Raw genomic sequence first — 18164 nt, forward strand, 5'->3', positions numbered from 1 at the left:
CCCTCCTCATAATCAACAATTGTTAATTTTGATAACAAAATATTGGTATAAAATTCAAAGACATTTCGACTCATCGTGAAGAACTATTGATGCAAATAGTAAATTGATGTCAGAAAACTTGGTTCATGTTCAATTAAACTCTGAAACAATAAAATGATGTTTCACATTCTGATTAAAAGGTTATTCTCAATTTCTCATATTTTATTGGAATCTTTCATTCTGAAGACAAAAAGATCAAACTGATTTAAACTAATGAACAATCACAATTAACGATAATATTGTTCCAACTGCTAAAATGTCCTTAAATTAAAATGAATAAAAAGGAAAAGAAATTAACATCGAAATATTAGTATTCGAAATGAACAATGACCACAGACCGAACCTTAAAATGATTAAATTGAAGAGAATTCGAGGGAATCGAGTTAAAATATTCGAATGAATCCAAAAGTATTAGCGAAGGACCGATAATAAGAACTTAAGAAGGCAAAAGAGAAATGAGGGCAAATTACTCACAATTTATTAACGATCCAAATGATTAACTGAATTTTCTAAATTGTCAACAAAGAAACGACATTCATCAGGTTGATAGTTGATCGAAATCGAACCAAAATGAATAAGTAGGCACAAAACACGAGGCAAATGAACATTTAACAATAGATTTGATACTCGATAAACCAACTGATTCATCGATGAACTCAAATGATGAGAATCGAATTTTTTTGTCTTAAAGATCAATTTATAATCGCCATCTATTGGATCTGCTTCAAGTAACTTTCCTCGTAATTAGACTTATTGTCTCGTGTAATTAGTTAATTATCTCCAAAAATTAACCTCTATCAGAATAAAGTTGAGATATTTCACATTAATTGATTGATTTGCGAGATCGATTGAGTGATCAGCTTTATTAATCTAAAATTGAAATTCTAATAAATCCTTCATCTTTTGAGACGGAAAAAGGTTTCATTCAGTTGATTTGAATGTTACCACCTCGACCCGACCTTGTCTTTCAATGGAATGACCTTAACTGGTCTCGTACTAACGGCTGTGAGCGCTTTTACTTAACGGAGGATTTTTATCATCAACTTTGTAATTGTATATTCCTCAAGTATCGACATAAAAAACTGATCTCGATTAGAGCCTTGTCTTTAGGCGAGTATAGTAACAATTTGATTCAATATTCAACTGTTGGGTAAAAGATTAGATTTAAAAACTTAATCTGATTAAATCAACTTAATGTTGAATGATCACATCAACCATATGTTGGATCAAAAGTTCTTGTTGACTGATTACTTTTAATCAATCGCATTTGAAATTCCAATCAAATCAGAAGAAAACAATTACCATCATCTAATCACTGTTAAAACTACTGATTGATTTCGTTGAATACTAATATTAATACTCATTACGATCTTGCAATTAAAGCTTTTTCTTAATTGGAAACAAATCAATTTGAACAAAAGATTTGGCGCATTTTCTGTTGGGCCATCTGGTGGTTTTTTAGTAATTCGATACTTTTGTAAAGTGAAGGTTGTTTTCAGTTTGTCTTTGTTTTCATTTAATTGTCACTTTTAATTTAATTCTTTCTCTGTGATCGTATCTCATTTCTCATCTTTAATCGCCATGAGTTCCAGTGCATTCCACGACTTAATTGTCTACAGTTTGGCTTTGATCACTTTACCGATCGGTTCTTTTTCCTTGCCAAACAAATTCTTCCTCTCATCTATGCTACTTGTATTTCTGTAATCATGGTCCATGTTGTTCTGTTTGGGTTCATCAGAAAAGCTTATAAAGATGAACTGAGTATAATGCCAGCGAAAGAAAAGCCAACGAAAGCAGATTGATTGGCTAGACCAAAGATTATGTGATGACCACTTGTTGATCACCAATTAACATGATGACCCACAATGGGTAACGAATGTATAACTTGTCTTTTTTTATTTTCGAAAAACAAAATATACCAAATGTTTACATTATGAATAATATAAATTATTATTGATTCTTTTATCAACATTTGAAATAAAAAATGACTATATCAAAAGTAATAATTCGTGATTTCCATCGGTAGTTGATTAATTTAATTAGGGCGTGAGTTCTCAGCTTGTTAATGTACCAAAGAAGCCATTTTTTGAGATAAGATTAAAAGATCAGGATCATTGTAACATTTTGACATTTTAATAACGAAATTGATTCCTTTGGTCAGAGATTTGCTGTCAAGTAGATTCTCTTTCAGTCCTAATTGCCAAAAATTGAAAGCTAATTTTCCAACTTTTTTAGTGTCACCATTCATAATTAAACGATAGAAACAATCAAATGAAACGTTTGATTGTCTTTTTGCCAATTGTCTTTTACCAAGATCCTTTATGTAAATGAAAATCTCTTCGATAATTTGTTCACCTAATTGATTGATGTGATCAAGGAAAAGTGGATCATTTCCATACAAAGTATCATTAGAATCAACTTTATCAATATGATAAGAGTAATTTTCTTGAGCCATAGAGAATAAGTAGTCTAACATGTTGAGGTAAATTGCAGGTTTCGAATCCAAGTTGCTATGAAATTCCATGCTTTTAATCACTTGGAATAGTTGACGGAATAAAAATAAAGATTCTTTTTCTGGGTTATCCTAAATAATAAGTGAACATAGAACATTAGATTTGATATTGAGTATAAATTGATTTGACTCACCGGAACAACAATTAAAAATGAAAGCATGTTCGCAACATAAGATACTATCAATGGTTCCGTTAATCTCACTTGACCATCGGGCAGTTCAATTTTCATGTTGGCAGATGGAATCAAATCTATTGCTGCTTTTAGAAAGGCGTCCGTTTGTGGTAAACAACAATTAACCAAAGCAATTTGAGCACAATTTAGATATAATTGCAAACGAATGTTGGAATCATCAAGAGATGGAATAGTAATGAAAGAATAGGCTAAACAAGCTCGGACAAAGGCTGTTGTTTTCTTCGTGTGCTGGCCCTTAACGATTGCTCGAGTTTCCATTATGAGACGATTGACACAATTAACGAGAAAAGCAACCACAGCTTCTAAATGTTGATAGTTGGATCGAGACTCGACAAGAAAATTGAGATAACCTTGAAAATCTCTATGGAAGGAAACCAAACTGAGAAAATCAATTATTAAAATTGAAATTTCTCTACGATCATCGTCGAGAGTTAATGCATTTACAGAATCATGGATAGTTTTGCACAAGTAGGTCAACGAATTGATTGTAACGGGATCAGATATTGTCCATAAATCATCTTCGTCGTCCAGAGAAGCATTTAAAATGGCGGAATTTGAGTTCTTGACCTTTTGTAAGTAACATTTGACGATTATTTGACAAGCTTCGACTTTTATGGATTCTTTTTGTAACATATCCAAAAAGGGTATAAAACTATCCATCGCAAAAAATGAAGTGAAATTGTCGAGTGTTGGAAGTTGAGTGACTTTTTTCACAATGGAAATTAATTGATCATAATGATTTTCATAAGCTCGATCTGGTTGCATGTGCTTAACGATATCTTTTAGAAGTACGTTTACTTCAAACACTCCAAGATAATTGACAACAAAATCCATCCAAACTTCGGCACATGCGATGTGATGAGAGGATTTTAATTTTGCGACTTTTTTCCAAACTTCGTTCATCAATAATAATTTGTGAGATTTTTCAACTGTGAGCCAAGTCGATCCTCCGTCAACGAATGAACAGCCAAGATTTTTGAGTAACAAGTATCCTGGGAAGCCTTTCTCTTCGTTATTGGTTAAACAGTCTTTTATCAAATCAACTATCCTTTTGGCTCTTTCGATGATAAATCGCGAATTGAAAGTTACAAGTATCGAATTCAATAACAATCCATTGATGGGATGATTTCCTTTTAGTTTTAAATTGTCAGAAAACTCTTCCAGAATTTCTTCCAACAAACTGTCAGATGCTTTGAATGTGATGCATTGCAAGATCCAATTTAAGGCAGGAGTGAAAAGTGTAAGGTAAGTTGCAAAGCTTATTTTCTGAGCTTTAACAGTCGCTAAGACAAAGTTAGACGATAACTGGTCAGAAATCATCAGAAATTCAGTTAAGTTCTGACGGATTATTTTCTTTTCCATTGGTGTGATTCTCATAATTACACGACAAATATAAGCGCGAGCATAACAAGAAACCAAAGGATCGCCGACTCCTCTTGCCATCGCTGTCAAACGATAAAGAGCTTTACAGTTTTCTGAGTAAACGATTTTAGGATCAACGATGAAACTTAGAGTTTTCAAAATAGCCGTTTCGACGTATAATCTTGGTACTAGTTCACGAATCGATGCGATCTTGTAAAACCAATTGCGACAAGTTTCTCGAGCAGATTCCAATTCCGAAGGTGTTTCCGCTTTACAATGAATCCTTTTGTAAACTAAATTACCGAAACTATCCAGCATGTCGGTGATGAGAACAAATTTGCTTGGATAAAATTGCAATACACTGACATCGACCAACAATTTGGCACATTGAATAGCGATTTTCAGAGCTTTAACTCTTTGATCAGATTCCCAGGACGAACGTAGAGCAACACTTAGATCTTCTATTCGATGAACATATTCAGCTTGACTTAAATTCAGCATCTCTTTCACCGAATCGTCATCGAAATCATCTAATTGTTGAAGCCGATGTTTAACTTTTTCTGCCAACGAAGTACTTTGAAGATTCCTCAAACTGGTAACAGTAACACCTGAAGAATCGCCTCCATTTAGAAAAGAAGTTTTAATCGACAATTTCTCAGATGTAGTATATTCTTTGAGAATGGCCACTCTGATCGTAGACCAACTTTCAAAACTATCATCCACAAACTCATCATCTCGAAGCTTCTCCTTTCCTTTTCCTGCTATTCCATCTGAGACTAATGAATTTGATTGCACAGCTGATTGATGGGTGGTTATGTCAAAATCTTGTAGAGCAGCTGATAAAGGATCAACACCGCCCCATGAAGTTCTCGCCTTTACTTTGTTAGTCTCACTGGTGGAAGTCCGATTAAGTCCATTGGCACTTGATTTAGATCCAGATCTTTCCTTGATTGTGACAGTGATCGGTTTTAAAGGATGATCGGTTACCTCTTGAGGGAGTAAATTTCTTCTTCGATATCCATCTCCAGTTACGTGTCGTGGTTGCCAATTTATCATCTCTTCTAAATCAAAGCAATGCCGAAAGAAGAAAGAAAAATAAAATTCTAATGAATCGAGATAAAAATTGTAGATCTGACTCACCTGATAACTTGAAGCTACAAAGGAAGAGTCAAATCACCAGAAATGATTATGAAAACAACAAGTTGTCGTCAAGAACAAAACTGAACAATTTCATGAGAACCCAAAATATCAAATCCATTTGCAAGAGAAGATCTTCCAAACTTTGGAATCCAAAGATCTGCTTCTCAATCAGCTGACAATCTTTCATTCTCCTAGCAACAGATGTCGCTTTTTCTTTGAGCAAAAGAAAAGAAAATAGTTGAGAAAAAGAAAACCAGATGTCGCTTCTTGTATTTCTTTTCAATGGAAATTTAATTTTCAAAATGTTAATCGAATTACAATTTGGAAAGTTTGTAACCTTGAGAATTAATTGTTATTACTCTTTCCATTCTTTTATTCATCATCTAATTATCAGCCAATAGTAAATTTAAGGTTTAATTCTTGAAATAATTTAATTCTCAATCTCGTTTGAATTGAATCTATTTGAGTGATTAACAATTAGATAAAAGTTTCTTTTTAAAGTCATTAAGATTGTAATTATCTTCTTTTCTTTTGGTTGATTATTAAACCATTAGGCCATTGATCTTGGTAATTAAAATTAATTTCAGCAAATTTAACTTTCTAGTTGTCGACTTAATTGTTTTCAGTTAATCATCTTAATGTTAACTATCACCAAATCATATTTCAATTACAATAATGTCTCTCACATTTTGATTGTTGTTTTCCAAAGATTAATAAGAGACAATTAAAAACATGATTATTAATTAGTCTCAACATCAAGTAAATAACTAAAAACACTGAGTTGATAGAAACAACTTGAACAATTTATTTTATTGGGTTAATTAAGCTCACATTCAATTTGATTGTTTTCTATTGTTTGATTAGTTGTTGTTTTAATTTTTGATTTCCAATTAACCGAGAAATGATAAATTGTTTAGAAAAGACAAGTTTATTAATTTGATTACTGGAATCATTTGATTAAATTGTCCTCAACAATTAGTCGTATTGATGATTAATGTAAAAGGAAAGGAAATAAATAGCAAGTCAAATACTTTACTGATTAATTGTGTTTAATTGTTGAAGTAAAAACAAAAATTTGAACACTAGTTTAATTGCTGTTTCACTTGAAAGAGTAGTAACAATTGATTAACAAATTGCAACAATTAAACTGGTTCTTGTAAATTCGTTACCATTGTGACCAATTCTTCAAGATTCTTAGCTGATCTTTCATATTTATAATTAACTAATTTACGATAAAAGTGAACAGCAAATGCGATGAATACAACGAAAACGGGAATCAACAAAATGGTCGAGGCAAAGGCCGCTTTTTTCCCGCTTCCTCCTTGATTAACACCGATGTCCCAGAACTTGACCCAACAAAGAAAAGCGATTTCAATGAGGAACAAGAAAACACCGAAAACTGTTGAGAAAAGCCAAGCGATCTCAATGTAATGAGATAATGTATCATGAGGCGAATCAATTAATGTCCTTGAATGAATTTTCAATGTTGGTTGTGATTCTCTGAGTTCACTTAATTGTTCACAATCTGATTCGATGTTTGGCAGAATACAAGTTGATATCATGAGAGCCAACATATGAACGGAGACGAGAAGAGTAGTACAAAGTACGAATGAAATCAACAAGGGAACGGGAATCGGATTTCGAGAGTCCGGATTGAGAGAAACTTCGACCATCGCGACCATCGCGAATCCCGACAAAAGTGCTGAGGTTCGAGACGAAGCCTTGAGTTTGGCTCGAGAGAGATGAAGTCGCCGACATGAGAGATAATTACCATTGGTAATGTTTGATTCTTCCTTAGAATTAATCATGATGGACAATCGAGTAAATTTGATGATCACAAACAATCAATTAGTTGATTGTTAGTGTTTCCATTTGGTTAAAAGTTTCAATTTCTGGTTAACATGAACACCAACGTTTCACAATTAGGATCCATTGGTAATGATGTTTTTAATTGTCAATTGCAATTGTAGGAATAATTGTTTCTCTCGCTGCTTTTTGTGTTTACTAACCAACAATTAACAAGGAAATTACAACTTTTTTATATTCTCTCATTTCTCTCTCACACTAGCATATGTTTACTAGTGGAAAATTTAATTGATCAACGGAAACATGGATTCTAATTTTAATTACACCAATTAAGCTCTTTCTTGTCGCAATTAATTATCTTCCAATGTTTATAACCAGTTTACGCGGATTCAGATAATTCTGGTTAAATTGCTACAGTTGAAAAGATTATCACAACAATTTAATCAACATCAATCAAGGAAACTAATTAACTAAGATAATCTTTTTCTCATACTCAATATATTAAATTGTAATTATGACCTTTTTCACCTCAACTGCATTGATCATAATTTACAATCAATAACTTAATTTGTTAGTTTATTGATTATAATTCAAGATAATTGATGTTAATTGTTGGTTAATTCAATTAGTTAATTGAACTAAAGATTGAATACAATTTTCATTATTAATTCAAGGATCAACCCGAAGGCAGAATGAGCGAAATTAAAATGAACAAAATGAAAGAAAAGAAAAGAAAATGTTGAGATTTGTTTGGTTCCAATTGGATGTTAATTGTTAATTGGAAAAGAAACTCATCCAATTATTGATTAATCAATCAATTTAAAGTCAATGGTAAATCAGAGTAATGGTGATGATAATTGTGAGGCAAACGCATCTTTGTTTCAGCAAAATAATCAATAAATTAATGATCATCAACAAAGAGGTTAATCAAGTCTCGTTGCGAAACAATGAGAATCTCATTGGAACATTTTGTTAATGGAAATGATCAGTTAATAGTAACAATAGATGAGCGACCATTTTGAAAGAACTACTTCCAGTTAATCTTTTTCCGTTAAATAATTAACAGAAATAAAACCAAAATGGAGATGAACATTAGGGAAGACAAAGTCGAGGAAGAAAAGGAGAGAGAGAGAGAGAGAGAGAGAGAGGAGAAGGAGAAGAATAATGATGAAGGAGAAGAAGAAGAAGAAGAAGAAAAGATGAGGAAGATGGAATTGAATTGGAATATTTGCTTGGCCATAGACAGAAAATAATCATTGGGATAAATTAGAATTTCAGGTTTTCCAATTAATGTCATTTAAGAGAAAATGTAAAAGATAATTGACCTCAATTTCTTTTAACAACCAATCAAATTGCGAAAAGAAAACAACTTTCATCTTGATTTTCTATCAACAAAAGAGAGAAAAGTAACTTTTCTTTCTCTTCTCTTTCTTTTGTTATTCACATTGGAAGAAAACAATTCGAACAATAGATGGCACTAAATTCCTATGGAGTTGATGTTCTGTTTATTTTATTTTAACTACAATTAAGCTCATTTGTTAATTAATTGTCTTTAGCAACCGTCACCAGGCGTGTTTGATTAGCCAAGGTAAGAATCCATGAACTTGATTAACCTTGAACGTTTTCCGTTTGTATTTTTAATTTTTGTTATTAAATTAATGACTAATTGATCAATTCAATTCTTCACTTTCTCTCTTACTCTTTCTTACTCTTCTCTCTCCTCTTTCTTTTTCTCTTTCTTTTCTACTCGCTTTTCTCTTTTCTTTCTTTTCTTTCTTTTCTTCCCTCTTTCGTCTTCTTCTCTCTTTTCTTTGTTCTGTTTCAGTTGAGTTAACTCTCTTCCCTCTCTTTTGATTATTTTTCTTTGTCTCACCTTCAATAGATGGAAAATTAACAATCAAAGCAACCAACGTGCTTCGCTTGTTAATAACAAGTGGTTAACCAGTATTAATTTAATTTCTTTCGGTTTTTTTGTGACATTGGTGTTGACCACATTTCTTCCCGGCCTCTGGTCCATGCCCTTTTGGTGCAACCATTTTTATTTTTAACCATCTACTTAAACATTGTGATTATTTTGTTGCCATTTCATCTCATTTTTTTAGGATTACCATCAAAACAATCATCAGGAGATTACCATGTCTAAAGCACATTCATCCAATTATGATTTGAATGACAGTCAACCCAGTAAACCATCAATAGAAAGAGGCGCGAGTTGGTCTCTTCATGAAACTCGTATTTTGTTGTCATTATGGGGACAAGATATGGTACAAAGACAATTCACCAATTCCAAAAGAACCCGCCAAGTGTGGGAGAAAATTGCTGAACGAATAAGAGATCATGGTTGGGAACGAACTCCAGGTTTGTCTTGCTTATATTCTTAGTTAGCGAATCACATTGCCTCTTTGCCCCTGAACTCCACCAATCATTGTTTTTACTCATAAAAATCTATTTCTCTTTTGATATTCGCAGATCAAGTTAGAATTAAGGTGTTTAATATGATTGCCGAATACCGCCGAATACTCAAAAATCCAACTCCAGAGCGTAAAAAGAAGTGTGTTTTTTTCGATGCTCTTGACAAAATTTACCAAGCCAAAGACACAGAAGATGTGAAAGCAGCATTAAATGATTATGAAGAAGAATATCACTTCGATCCATCTGATTCCAATATGGCGGATGAAACTAATGACAGTGGAATGGGAGCCAATGGGGATGGTGAAAATAGTGGTACTGACAATGAAGAAGTTTTCTCGTATGCAATGTCTCCCTCACAAACTTTGAATGGAAATGAAGGAGCTTATGGGCAGGTTGATGGTGATCAATGTTAGTATCCTTTTGCCTTATCGAATTTCTTAATTGTCGAATACTAAAAGCCACTTACCAAATATTCAAAGATCAATTAATGTTTAATTTTCCATTTTGTTTTGTTTTATCAACATGCTTCCATCATTGGCTGGTTATTGTTCATCTTCTTCAGATGAAACTGATGGTAATTATTTCTTTTCGTATATGATTTGTCTTGATTGTTAAATTTTATACAACTTGGTAATATTTTGATTTCTCTCTTTCATTCCAGATATGGGACAACCAGCTCTTAGATCTCGATCAGGATCTAATGCTACATACAGTGGATATCAAGCTCAGGATTATAGCTCAGAATACGATTCATCACAAGCAGTTATTCTCATCGACCGCATGTTTGTGCATTTAACCAAAGAGATGGATATCATGAGGGACTGGATTAGATTAGAAAAAGAACGTTTCCATCAAGAAGCAGCTCGTCGCAAAGAAGATAACGAACGTCAAGAACGTCGCGAAAAGGCTTTTCTCAATGCACTGGTTTCGATGCAAGATCAAACTTATCGCTTTTTAGCAGGTTCATCATCAACCTTTCCAATTCCCCCGGGCAGCTTTGACGTGAGCCCGATGGATACACAATCTACCTTCGAACTTTCGTGATTCGTCTTACATTTATTGACTTTGTTCTTTGTTGAAAGAACTTTTTTAACCACACCAGGGAAGTTTAATCTCATTATATCAATTGCCCTGAAAAGGATCCATGGAAGGTAGAAATCTCATCCTAACAATTTATTCGGGGATGATCATTGGTCACATCGGCGATCGCCATTCCCAACCACTTTTTGCTCTCTTTTTTTCTCTCAATCTTTCATATTCATTTCTTTTTCATCTTCCTTTTTATTTATACATTGCATGTTTTCTCCTTTTTATCATCCATTTCTTATCTAAATTTCTTCGTCACTTCATTTTCGACTGTAGAGATCTGATTTTGCCCTGGACATACTTTTCCATTTAGTTAATGACAAATTCCATCAAAATATTCATTTCAATATGTTTAAAACGGAATGTTAGGTAAACTCATCTTAAAATAAATAACGAAAATGAAACATAAAAACAATCGTTAATTTTATCAAAACTAATTTATGAAAAATGGAGGTTAAGAACCACTTTTACAATTGGGGATCATTGACAAAAACATAAGCCATATCTTCAAACTCGTAGATGTTTTTTGAGAGAATATCGTTGATCTTTACTTTTGGAATCGCCTGAAGACCAGTGTCAATTGGATAAGCAGTTAGAGTAAAATCGTAGCATTGAAAAGGTGAAATTCTATCGAGCAATTGTCCAGAGACGCCCAACCATAGAATCGCTTGTTTATCATCCTTGTTATCAAATAAAAGAGCAGGTTCGATGTCGACATCACTGAAAAAGACAAAAAATGAATCAATTTGTGGAAATTTGATCAATAATTACAATTTACCAATAATTTGTGATTCTAAATGTTATATTGAATTTATGTCGTAATTCAATTTGACTAGGAATTTCTTCAATGGTTAACCGAATGTCGACAAAGTTCGGGGCCTAAATTAAGAAAGAACAAGTTAATTGTGATCAATATGAAGAAGAAACAATTATTAGCTCTGGACGACGAACCATTCGCTCAAGAGGTGATGTCTGAAGATGACCTGGAACAGCGATCCCAGAAGTCCAAACGATGTCTAATTTGCCGATCACTGTAACTGATCTCAAAAGTTTTAGGTCCGATTTGACTTCGGGTTTCGGTGTTAAGCAGAATAAATATTGTCGGCTCTCCATAGGATTGAACCGATTGACCTTCCCAAAGACCCATTGCTCTTCCCCATCGACAATCACTTTGTTCATTTCTTTCACATTGAAATATTGAGAAGGTTCTAAAGTGACTCGTTCCAAGCAAATCGGTAAAATTGTTTGGTTCTGTAGAATCGCTTCCAAATAAACCTCATCACTCTAAATGAGAAGAAAGAAAGAGAGAAAGAGATTTGATTGAAACAATCAACTGTCATCCAATGATTAGAACAATTAATCACCTCTGCATTGTAGAATTTGGTTTTCACATCTAATGGTTTCTCAACCTGGAATTTGAAATACTTTCTAAACGAATGAATTTCCTGCCCATCAGTTTGATAAGAAATGGAAAAGATCAACCTAAGGATAACAAGCGATTAAATTGATTAATCAAAGCCACTAAAATCGGCCGATTATCAACTCACACATGAGAACCCAAATCCTTGATTTCGTAACTTTTTATCTCATCAATCGATTGTTTCCCGTCTAAAATTGGACTTTGCAATAGCCCGATGTTAATCATTCGATCGTTGGCAAATTGCAGATCGATTTTAACATTGACATCCTTAACCGGCTCAGCGACTGAATCATTTATCGCCATGACTGAGAAACAAAATGTTTCACCGAGATAAATTTGTGATAAGTTCTTGGGTAATCGTCTCCATTTATCGACAAATTGTTTTCCAATACATTCGCTTTCAAAATCATCTTCTAGTAATAAAAGTCTTTCGAATTCATCTGGCCTCATGAAATGATCTGTTCTCACATCGCGATTGATAACTCGGTTCACTATGGTCAAAACAAAAAGTCAAACACAAGGATTAGAAAGATGAAAACAAAAAATCAATTGATTGAAATGCAAATAAACAAGAAAACGAATCCGTTTTTACCTTTGATGGAGATCAGGTCAGTTCTATTTTCCATAATATTCATTGTCAGGTTGAAAGATGAACTCTGATTAAATTATTTCTAACGAATTTTTCTAATGAATTAACCAACAATTAATGAGGAGAAATGATTAGTGAAGAACCAAAAACAAACCAGAAAGTGAATCCAAATCATATGTTGGGAGAAACTGGTTGTCATGTCATTCAAAATGCGAAAGGCGAGTTAATCATGACGAGATCATGAAAGATGCTTCAAATGATTCGGAAACAAGTCAAACTTTTCAAAACAACAGCCCAATGGACAATAATTCAGATCAACAAATGAAAGGTAAAAATTGATCATTTTTAATACTAAATTCATAACGATTGAAACTTTGCTTGAATTTGCTAATTGTTGAAAAAGTTGTCAGGCTAAGATCGTTCTTATTGCAATAGTTTATTGATAATTATTCTAATCAAGAAAATTAGTTATCATTTCTTTTGATACAGTTGAATTAACTAATTTAATCCATCAGAATATAAGATATTAGTTAAGAGAAACGATCAGAACGAAATTCCCTTCATCTTGACCCATGTTTTTCTTAATTGACGGTAAATTGAATGTAAACAAACAATTTAATTTTATCACGATAACCGGTTATTAATATTACCACTTGATTAACTGCGATTAACTCAATTCAGTCCAAGAGCAACAATTAAAACTGTCGAAACAACAAAAAAGTATCGTAACAAAGTTAATGATGATTACCTGTTTGAGTGGGAAGATTTAATTTAAACTGATTCGAAAGTTAATAAGTTGATTATTTCGAGTCTATCAAATGCTAGAAGCTTTTTAATCAAATTAAAATTAAGTAGCAGATCAGAAATGAAAATACAAACATGAAAATGATTAAAAAACAATAAGAAAAATTAAAAAATCAACAAGTTAAATCAATGAGAATTAAAAAAAGAAGAAAATCTTATTAAGACGAAAAGAAACATTACCTTGTCTTACCTGTTCCATGAAGATTGAAAGTGTATCAATTATTGATTTAATTTCGTTTTGACCTCATAATTAAGTTAATCTTTTTTTCCTTAATTGATCACTTCAATCGCGATTTAATCATCATCTCATTTCTTGCCATTGTTTTTGTTTCTTTTTATCACCTTGTTTCAATATTGAGTGAAAACTTTGCTAGTTGATTAGTGAAAGTTAATCAGTTGTAATTCACAAATTGTTAATCATTAACCTGATCTTATAATTGTAATTAATTGCGAATCAAGTTTACCTTGTTCTTTGTTTTCTTTGTTTTCTTTATTTTCTTTTCATTCGGATAATAAGCTCAAAATTGATTAAATTGTTCATTGATTAACTAAATCAAATAATCTCAACAACTGACCATAATCATCATCATTATCTTATTACAATTAACTGACTTTTTTTCATAATCTTTTCACTTGTATGTTCATCCAATTAGCCGGAAGGTTGTTAACAATTAAATGATTACAGTTTTGTGTTGATTATGCAATTTAATTTGTTTACATTCACTTTTCATTGAAATCGCAATTAATTACTATTAATGTGAAATGGTTTGAAGGCGCGTCAGTTAATTAATTTAATTGTTCATGTATCCAATTTTATTATGATGAATATTAATTTTAGAAGATTATTAAATTTAATGGATGTTAATTGTTGATTGACTTGTGTTTCATAAATACTTTTTAAACTCATTTAATTGACTGATTAACTTGATTTGTCTTTTTTTCAACTTTCACTTGATCATTTAGAGTTTAATCAGTCTGATAAGACGACTAATGGAAATCAATCAATCTCATCTCGTGATTATTACGATTCGAAATCTGATTTGATACGTTTAGATATCGGGTCCTCATCTGAAGATCACAAGGACAATTGTACAATTAACTCGACACCAACAATAACACCGACAATTGTTTCGTCGGCTTCATTAGTAACATCAGCAGCCAATTCGTTGGCTTCATCTTTAGCATCAACAACCACACCCACAATGGTCTCTTTGTCATCTGCATCATCCTTATCTTTATCTTTATCTTCATCTTCATCCTCATCATTCCATTTATCTGCATCTCTCAATCCCCATTCAGGTAACTGTCGTGATCTAAGCTCTAAATCAGCTAAACGCAGCTCATTAACAGCTCCCATTACAACAATAGCTTCAAGTAATGGGATGATGTCATCTTCGACAGCGTCTTCTGGATCATCCTCATCCTCTACGTCATCAACTTCTTCCGTTTCATCTATTGATCCCGGTAAAGATGTTGATTATCTCAATCAACTGTCACAAAATTGTCCCAACGATTTTCGTCCTGGTCGATTCACTGCAATCGAAATGTTGAGTCGACTTTTTCCCGAACAGAAACGTACCATTCTTGAGTTAGTTCTACAGGGTTGTAATGGTGATGTTTCGAAAGCAATCGAACATTTCATTTCCCTTAATGATGCAATGATGCTCCACACAGGCAACAGATCAGCTCAGTTAATCTCTTCAGAGGCTTATAAGCACCGAGCGGCAGTCGCAGCAGCTGCTGCTGCGATGATAACCGGAAATGGGACAAATGGAGACTCGCTAAGTGTTTCCAACTCTAATGTTCCATCTTCTCTGTTAAATGGTCAAATTAAATCAGCTTTCACACCGATTCACACAAGTTTGAATTTCATTCATCCCAATGGTTACCTTGGTTCTGCCATTAGTTCAAGCGTTGAGTCGGGAAACGGCAACGGCTCATTACTGAGCAGTGCAGCTCTTTGTCCGGGTCGACCGATCGGTTCAGCGCTTATAAATAGTATCTACAATCGAGACTTTTTGTGTCCTCCAGGAGTAAACAACGGATCTGGAAATCAGAATAATTCATCTTCCAATTGTTCAACACTTGCAAGTAATTCACATGCTTATCATTTTCTTCTTGGCTCTCATCATCCCTTTACAATTCCATCAGTTCCTGGATTGATGTCACCTTGTCCTCCAGGATGTACTCAGTGTCCTCAACCCTCGGCTGCTGCAGTCGCTGCAGCGGCGGCTTCTCTACTTCGAAGACCCGTTAGTCCAAATCGGATATTTAAAGAATCATTAGGATCTCGTTTAAATGATGTATCATCAAAAACCGCCATTGATTTGACCTCATTAGAAACCAATGGTTGGCGATCAAGTCCGCCATCGACTGCCCTCAGGGAGGGAAAATGTTCTAACTCGTAAATTTGTAGTAATTAATCTTATGTATTCAATTTAATTGATCAACTCTTTCAATCTTACAAATCATAGTAAATTCAAATGACACTGAACTTTTTGAGATACAACAACTTACATTGGAAACAATAAAAACATCAAATATCAAAAATCTATCATGAGAAACTTAAACTCTCAAGTAAAATCATGAAATCTCATCTTAATCATAATTAATTTATTAGCGCAATACAAATTTGCAATATAAACAAAATGAATAAAGAAAATGAATGCGAAATCAAATGTCTCTCTAATTTCATTGAAAACGAATACAAATAACAATGAATGAGCTCAAATCGATTCTATTTGATATGATTATTGGTGAAAAGATCATCATGATGACATTATAGGCCAAGGAGGAGCCTCACATTGAGGGAGGTGAAGATGAGTAGGAGTAAAAGATACAATGGTGAAGAGAAGAAAAAAAATATTGATAATTTGAGTTAATCAAATTCTAAGACAAAGTGTCAATTATTTAGTATCGGTCATCGATGAGATTCAATAGAAAATTGTTCAATCATTGATCACATTGAACTTTTATCGAGAGTCTCAACTTTTCATCAACTGAACGACAATTGAAAAAACAAATTGCAAATAATATCCAAGAGCAATTGTCATTAAATTTTACCTATATAATCAATTATGATCAATGGTAATCAAAATATTATCAAGTTATCATTGACATAATAATGAGCAACAATGTTTCGGTTATCATTGTTTACATTAATATCTATGAATATGATTAATATGATAAAATGTTATCAATTTATCTCATGGGACTAGAGTTTCAGTTAATAAAAATATATCATAATTTTGTGATACTCGAAGGGTTTGTGTCATAATCAAAACTAAATAAGATTTAAATGAATCGAGGCTCAGTGAAATGATCTTGGAGCTTTGATTATTGTTACTTTGTTTGGTTTGGTGGAAATGATCAAACATGATAAATGAAACAAAAGAAGTTCAATCTTTTACATGAAACTATTGAATAAATTGTTCGTAATATTATTGAAAAGTAGATGAATAGATGAGCATTTTCATGTCCGAAAGTCCGTTGAGTAACAAAAGGCTATGGTGGAGCCTCAGGGCTCCATCCATAGAAATCAGAGCATCAGATCTCGGAACTTTTATAGGATAAAGATGAAATTCCATGAAATTCATCATGACTCATGTGAACGAAAGGAAAATGTTTTTATCTTCATCAGTTTTGCTTCATTTTCATCATCTTAACTTTATACTCTTTTTTTGCCTCATCTTCATTCTGGATGTAACCAGTTTTCCTGAGGGTAACAAGAATGAGAGATGATGGAAATGAATATGAACTGAATATAACTGGAAACTGAATAATATCAAATTCAATTAGGTATCAACCAGGAAAAAAATTGTTTCGTTAACTTGATTATAACCATCATAATAATAATCATTCTCAGTGTTTCTCTTCAATGAAATGTGAAGAGGCTTCAGCTCTTTTCTTGTTATCATCTTCATCTTCATTCTCATCACTTTTCTTCCTCCTCTAGAAGAAGAATCATCCAATTGATCATCCACCTTCCAACATGGATAAACACAGAGAATCTCAATGATGTTGATACATTTTTCATAGATCAACATTTTTATTGACAAAAAAGAGCAAAACATTTAACAAAAAACAAGTTAACTGGACAAGTGATAAGTCCGATGGGATTAGTGATCTTTTTGTCTTGATACAGTTACTTTGTCTATTCATCTTTGGGTCAATCGTTTTTTGTTTATTTAAAACAGTAACATGAAAACAAAAGAAGAAATCATTTTGTAGGAAAAAAACGAAGAAAATATGAAAATCAATCAAAATTGTTAAGAAAAAGAGTAAAACGAAAGATAAGAAGAATATCAGATTAGCTGATGAGTGTGAAGATTAAAAAGTTTAACTGGATTGGATTAATGTCAAACAATATGATTATTAATTTTAGTGGAGAATAAGTTTAACCTTTAATCCAGTCTCATCTTCATCTTTAATCTGCATCATTATCATAATCATCACCATCTCTCAGGAGGTCTTTTGTGTTTCGAAATCATCCAACAACAAATTCGATGGATATTGTTTACTGTTTTTTGCATCTTCTTCTTCATCCCTAAATATCTCTCTCTCTCTCTCTCTCTCTCTCTCTCTCTCTCTCTCTCGTCAAGTCCCTTGATAGAGATTTTCAGTTTACTTATCATCTGTCAATCAAATCTAACGGTCAATTTAACTGAAAATTATGTTCCATGAAAATCCATTGTCACCTCTCACACACGCGTCTCTTTCGGTTTGACCTCAAAATTAACACTAATCATCGATTCGTCGTAAATATTCAAGGTTATTGTTTAATCTTAAACATGTTAATAC

General features: G+C 32.9%; 5 protein-coding genes across 10 annotated transcripts in view; 2 read left to right on the top strand and 3 right to left on the bottom strand.

The window, feature by feature from the left end:
* Window positions 1-1909: 1909 nt before the first annotated feature.
* Window positions 1910-5406, bottom strand: LOC128396415 (VPS35 endosomal protein-sorting factor-like). Of its 2 annotated transcripts, none has more exons than XM_053356991.1 (3): window positions 5248-5406; window positions 2686-5168; window positions 1910-2623 (listed from the first exon to the last, which is right to left on the bottom strand). In XM_053356991.1, the coding sequence occupies exons 2-3, from the start codon at window positions 5161-5163 to the stop codon at window positions 2102-2104; spliced, it is 3000 nt and encodes a 999-aa protein (XP_053212966.1). In that variant the 5' UTR covers window positions 5164-5168; window positions 5248-5406; the 3' UTR covers window positions 1910-2101. The 2 variants fall into 2 exon arrangements, with proteins under 2 accessions (XP_053212966.1, XP_053212967.1); XM_053356992.1 differs by having other exon boundaries at window positions 2686-5165; window positions 5248-5402.
* An 872-nt stretch (window positions 5407-6278) lies between these two features.
* On the bottom strand, window positions 6279-7345 carry LOC128396399 (calcium release-activated calcium channel protein 1-like). The gene has a single exon (XM_053356976.1). The coding sequence runs from the start codon at window positions 7053-7055 to the stop codon at window positions 6390-6392; it is 666 nt and encodes a 221-aa protein (XP_053212951.1). The 5' UTR covers window positions 7056-7345; the 3' UTR covers window positions 6279-6389.
* Window positions 7346-8488: 1143 nt separating this feature from the next.
* Window positions 8489-10966, top strand: LOC128396392 (uncharacterized). 4 transcript variants are annotated; one of them, XM_053356964.1, is made up of 5 exons: window positions 8489-8641; window positions 8936-9411; window positions 9523-9873; window positions 10028-10039; window positions 10127-10966. In XM_053356964.1, exons 2-5 carry the CDS (start codon window positions 9189-9191, stop codon window positions 10507-10509), a joined length of 969 nt encoding a protein of 322 aa, XP_053212939.1. In that variant the 5' UTR covers window positions 8489-8641; window positions 8936-9188; the 3' UTR covers window positions 10510-10966. The 4 variants fall into 4 exon arrangements, with proteins under 4 accessions (XP_053212939.1, XP_053212940.1, XP_053212938.1 ...); XM_053356965.1 differs by having other exon boundaries at window positions 8518-8641; window positions 8879-9411; XM_053356963.1 differs by lacking the exon at window positions 8489-8641 and having other exon boundaries at window positions 8724-9411.
* The window catches only part of LOC128396387 (trafficking protein particle complex subunit 13-like), a 110715-nt gene continuing 103508 nt past the window's right edge, over window positions 10958-18164 (bottom strand). Inside the window, exons 2-7 of one of the 2 annotated variants that reach the window (XM_053356956.1) lie at window positions 12564-12647; window positions 12099-12462; window positions 11916-12033; window positions 11503-11835; window positions 11330-11430; window positions 10958-11271 (exon numbers count right to left, since the gene is read on the bottom strand). In XM_053356956.1, coding sequence (XP_053212931.1) covers window positions 11019-11271; window positions 11330-11430; window positions 11503-11835; window positions 11916-12033; window positions 12099-12462; window positions 12564-12606 — 1212 coding nt within the window. In that variant the 5' untranslated portion in view covers window positions 12607-12647 and the 3' untranslated portion in view covers window positions 10958-11018. Of the gene's footprint in view, window positions 11272-11329; window positions 11431-11502; window positions 11836-11915; window positions 12034-12098; window positions 12463-12563; window positions 12724-18164 lie in introns of those variants that run through there. The other variant, XM_053356955.1, reaches the window with a different exon arrangement.
* LOC128396557 (uncharacterized) lies at window positions 12688-16031 on the top strand. Its single transcript, XM_053357159.1, has 3 exons — window positions 12688-12737; window positions 12779-12888; window positions 14328-16031. Exons 1-3 carry the CDS (start codon window positions 12688-12690, stop codon window positions 15770-15772), a joined length of 1605 nt encoding a protein of 534 aa, XP_053213134.1. The 3' UTR covers window positions 15773-16031.

This window comes from Panonychus citri, unplaced genomic scaffold, assembly GCF_014898815.1.
Source record: "Panonychus citri isolate SS breed McGregor unplaced genomic scaffold, ASM1489881v1 Contig00144, whole genome shotgun sequence".
NCBI classification, from domain to species: domain Eukaryota; kingdom Metazoa; phylum Arthropoda; class Arachnida; order Trombidiformes; family Tetranychidae; genus Panonychus; species Panonychus citri.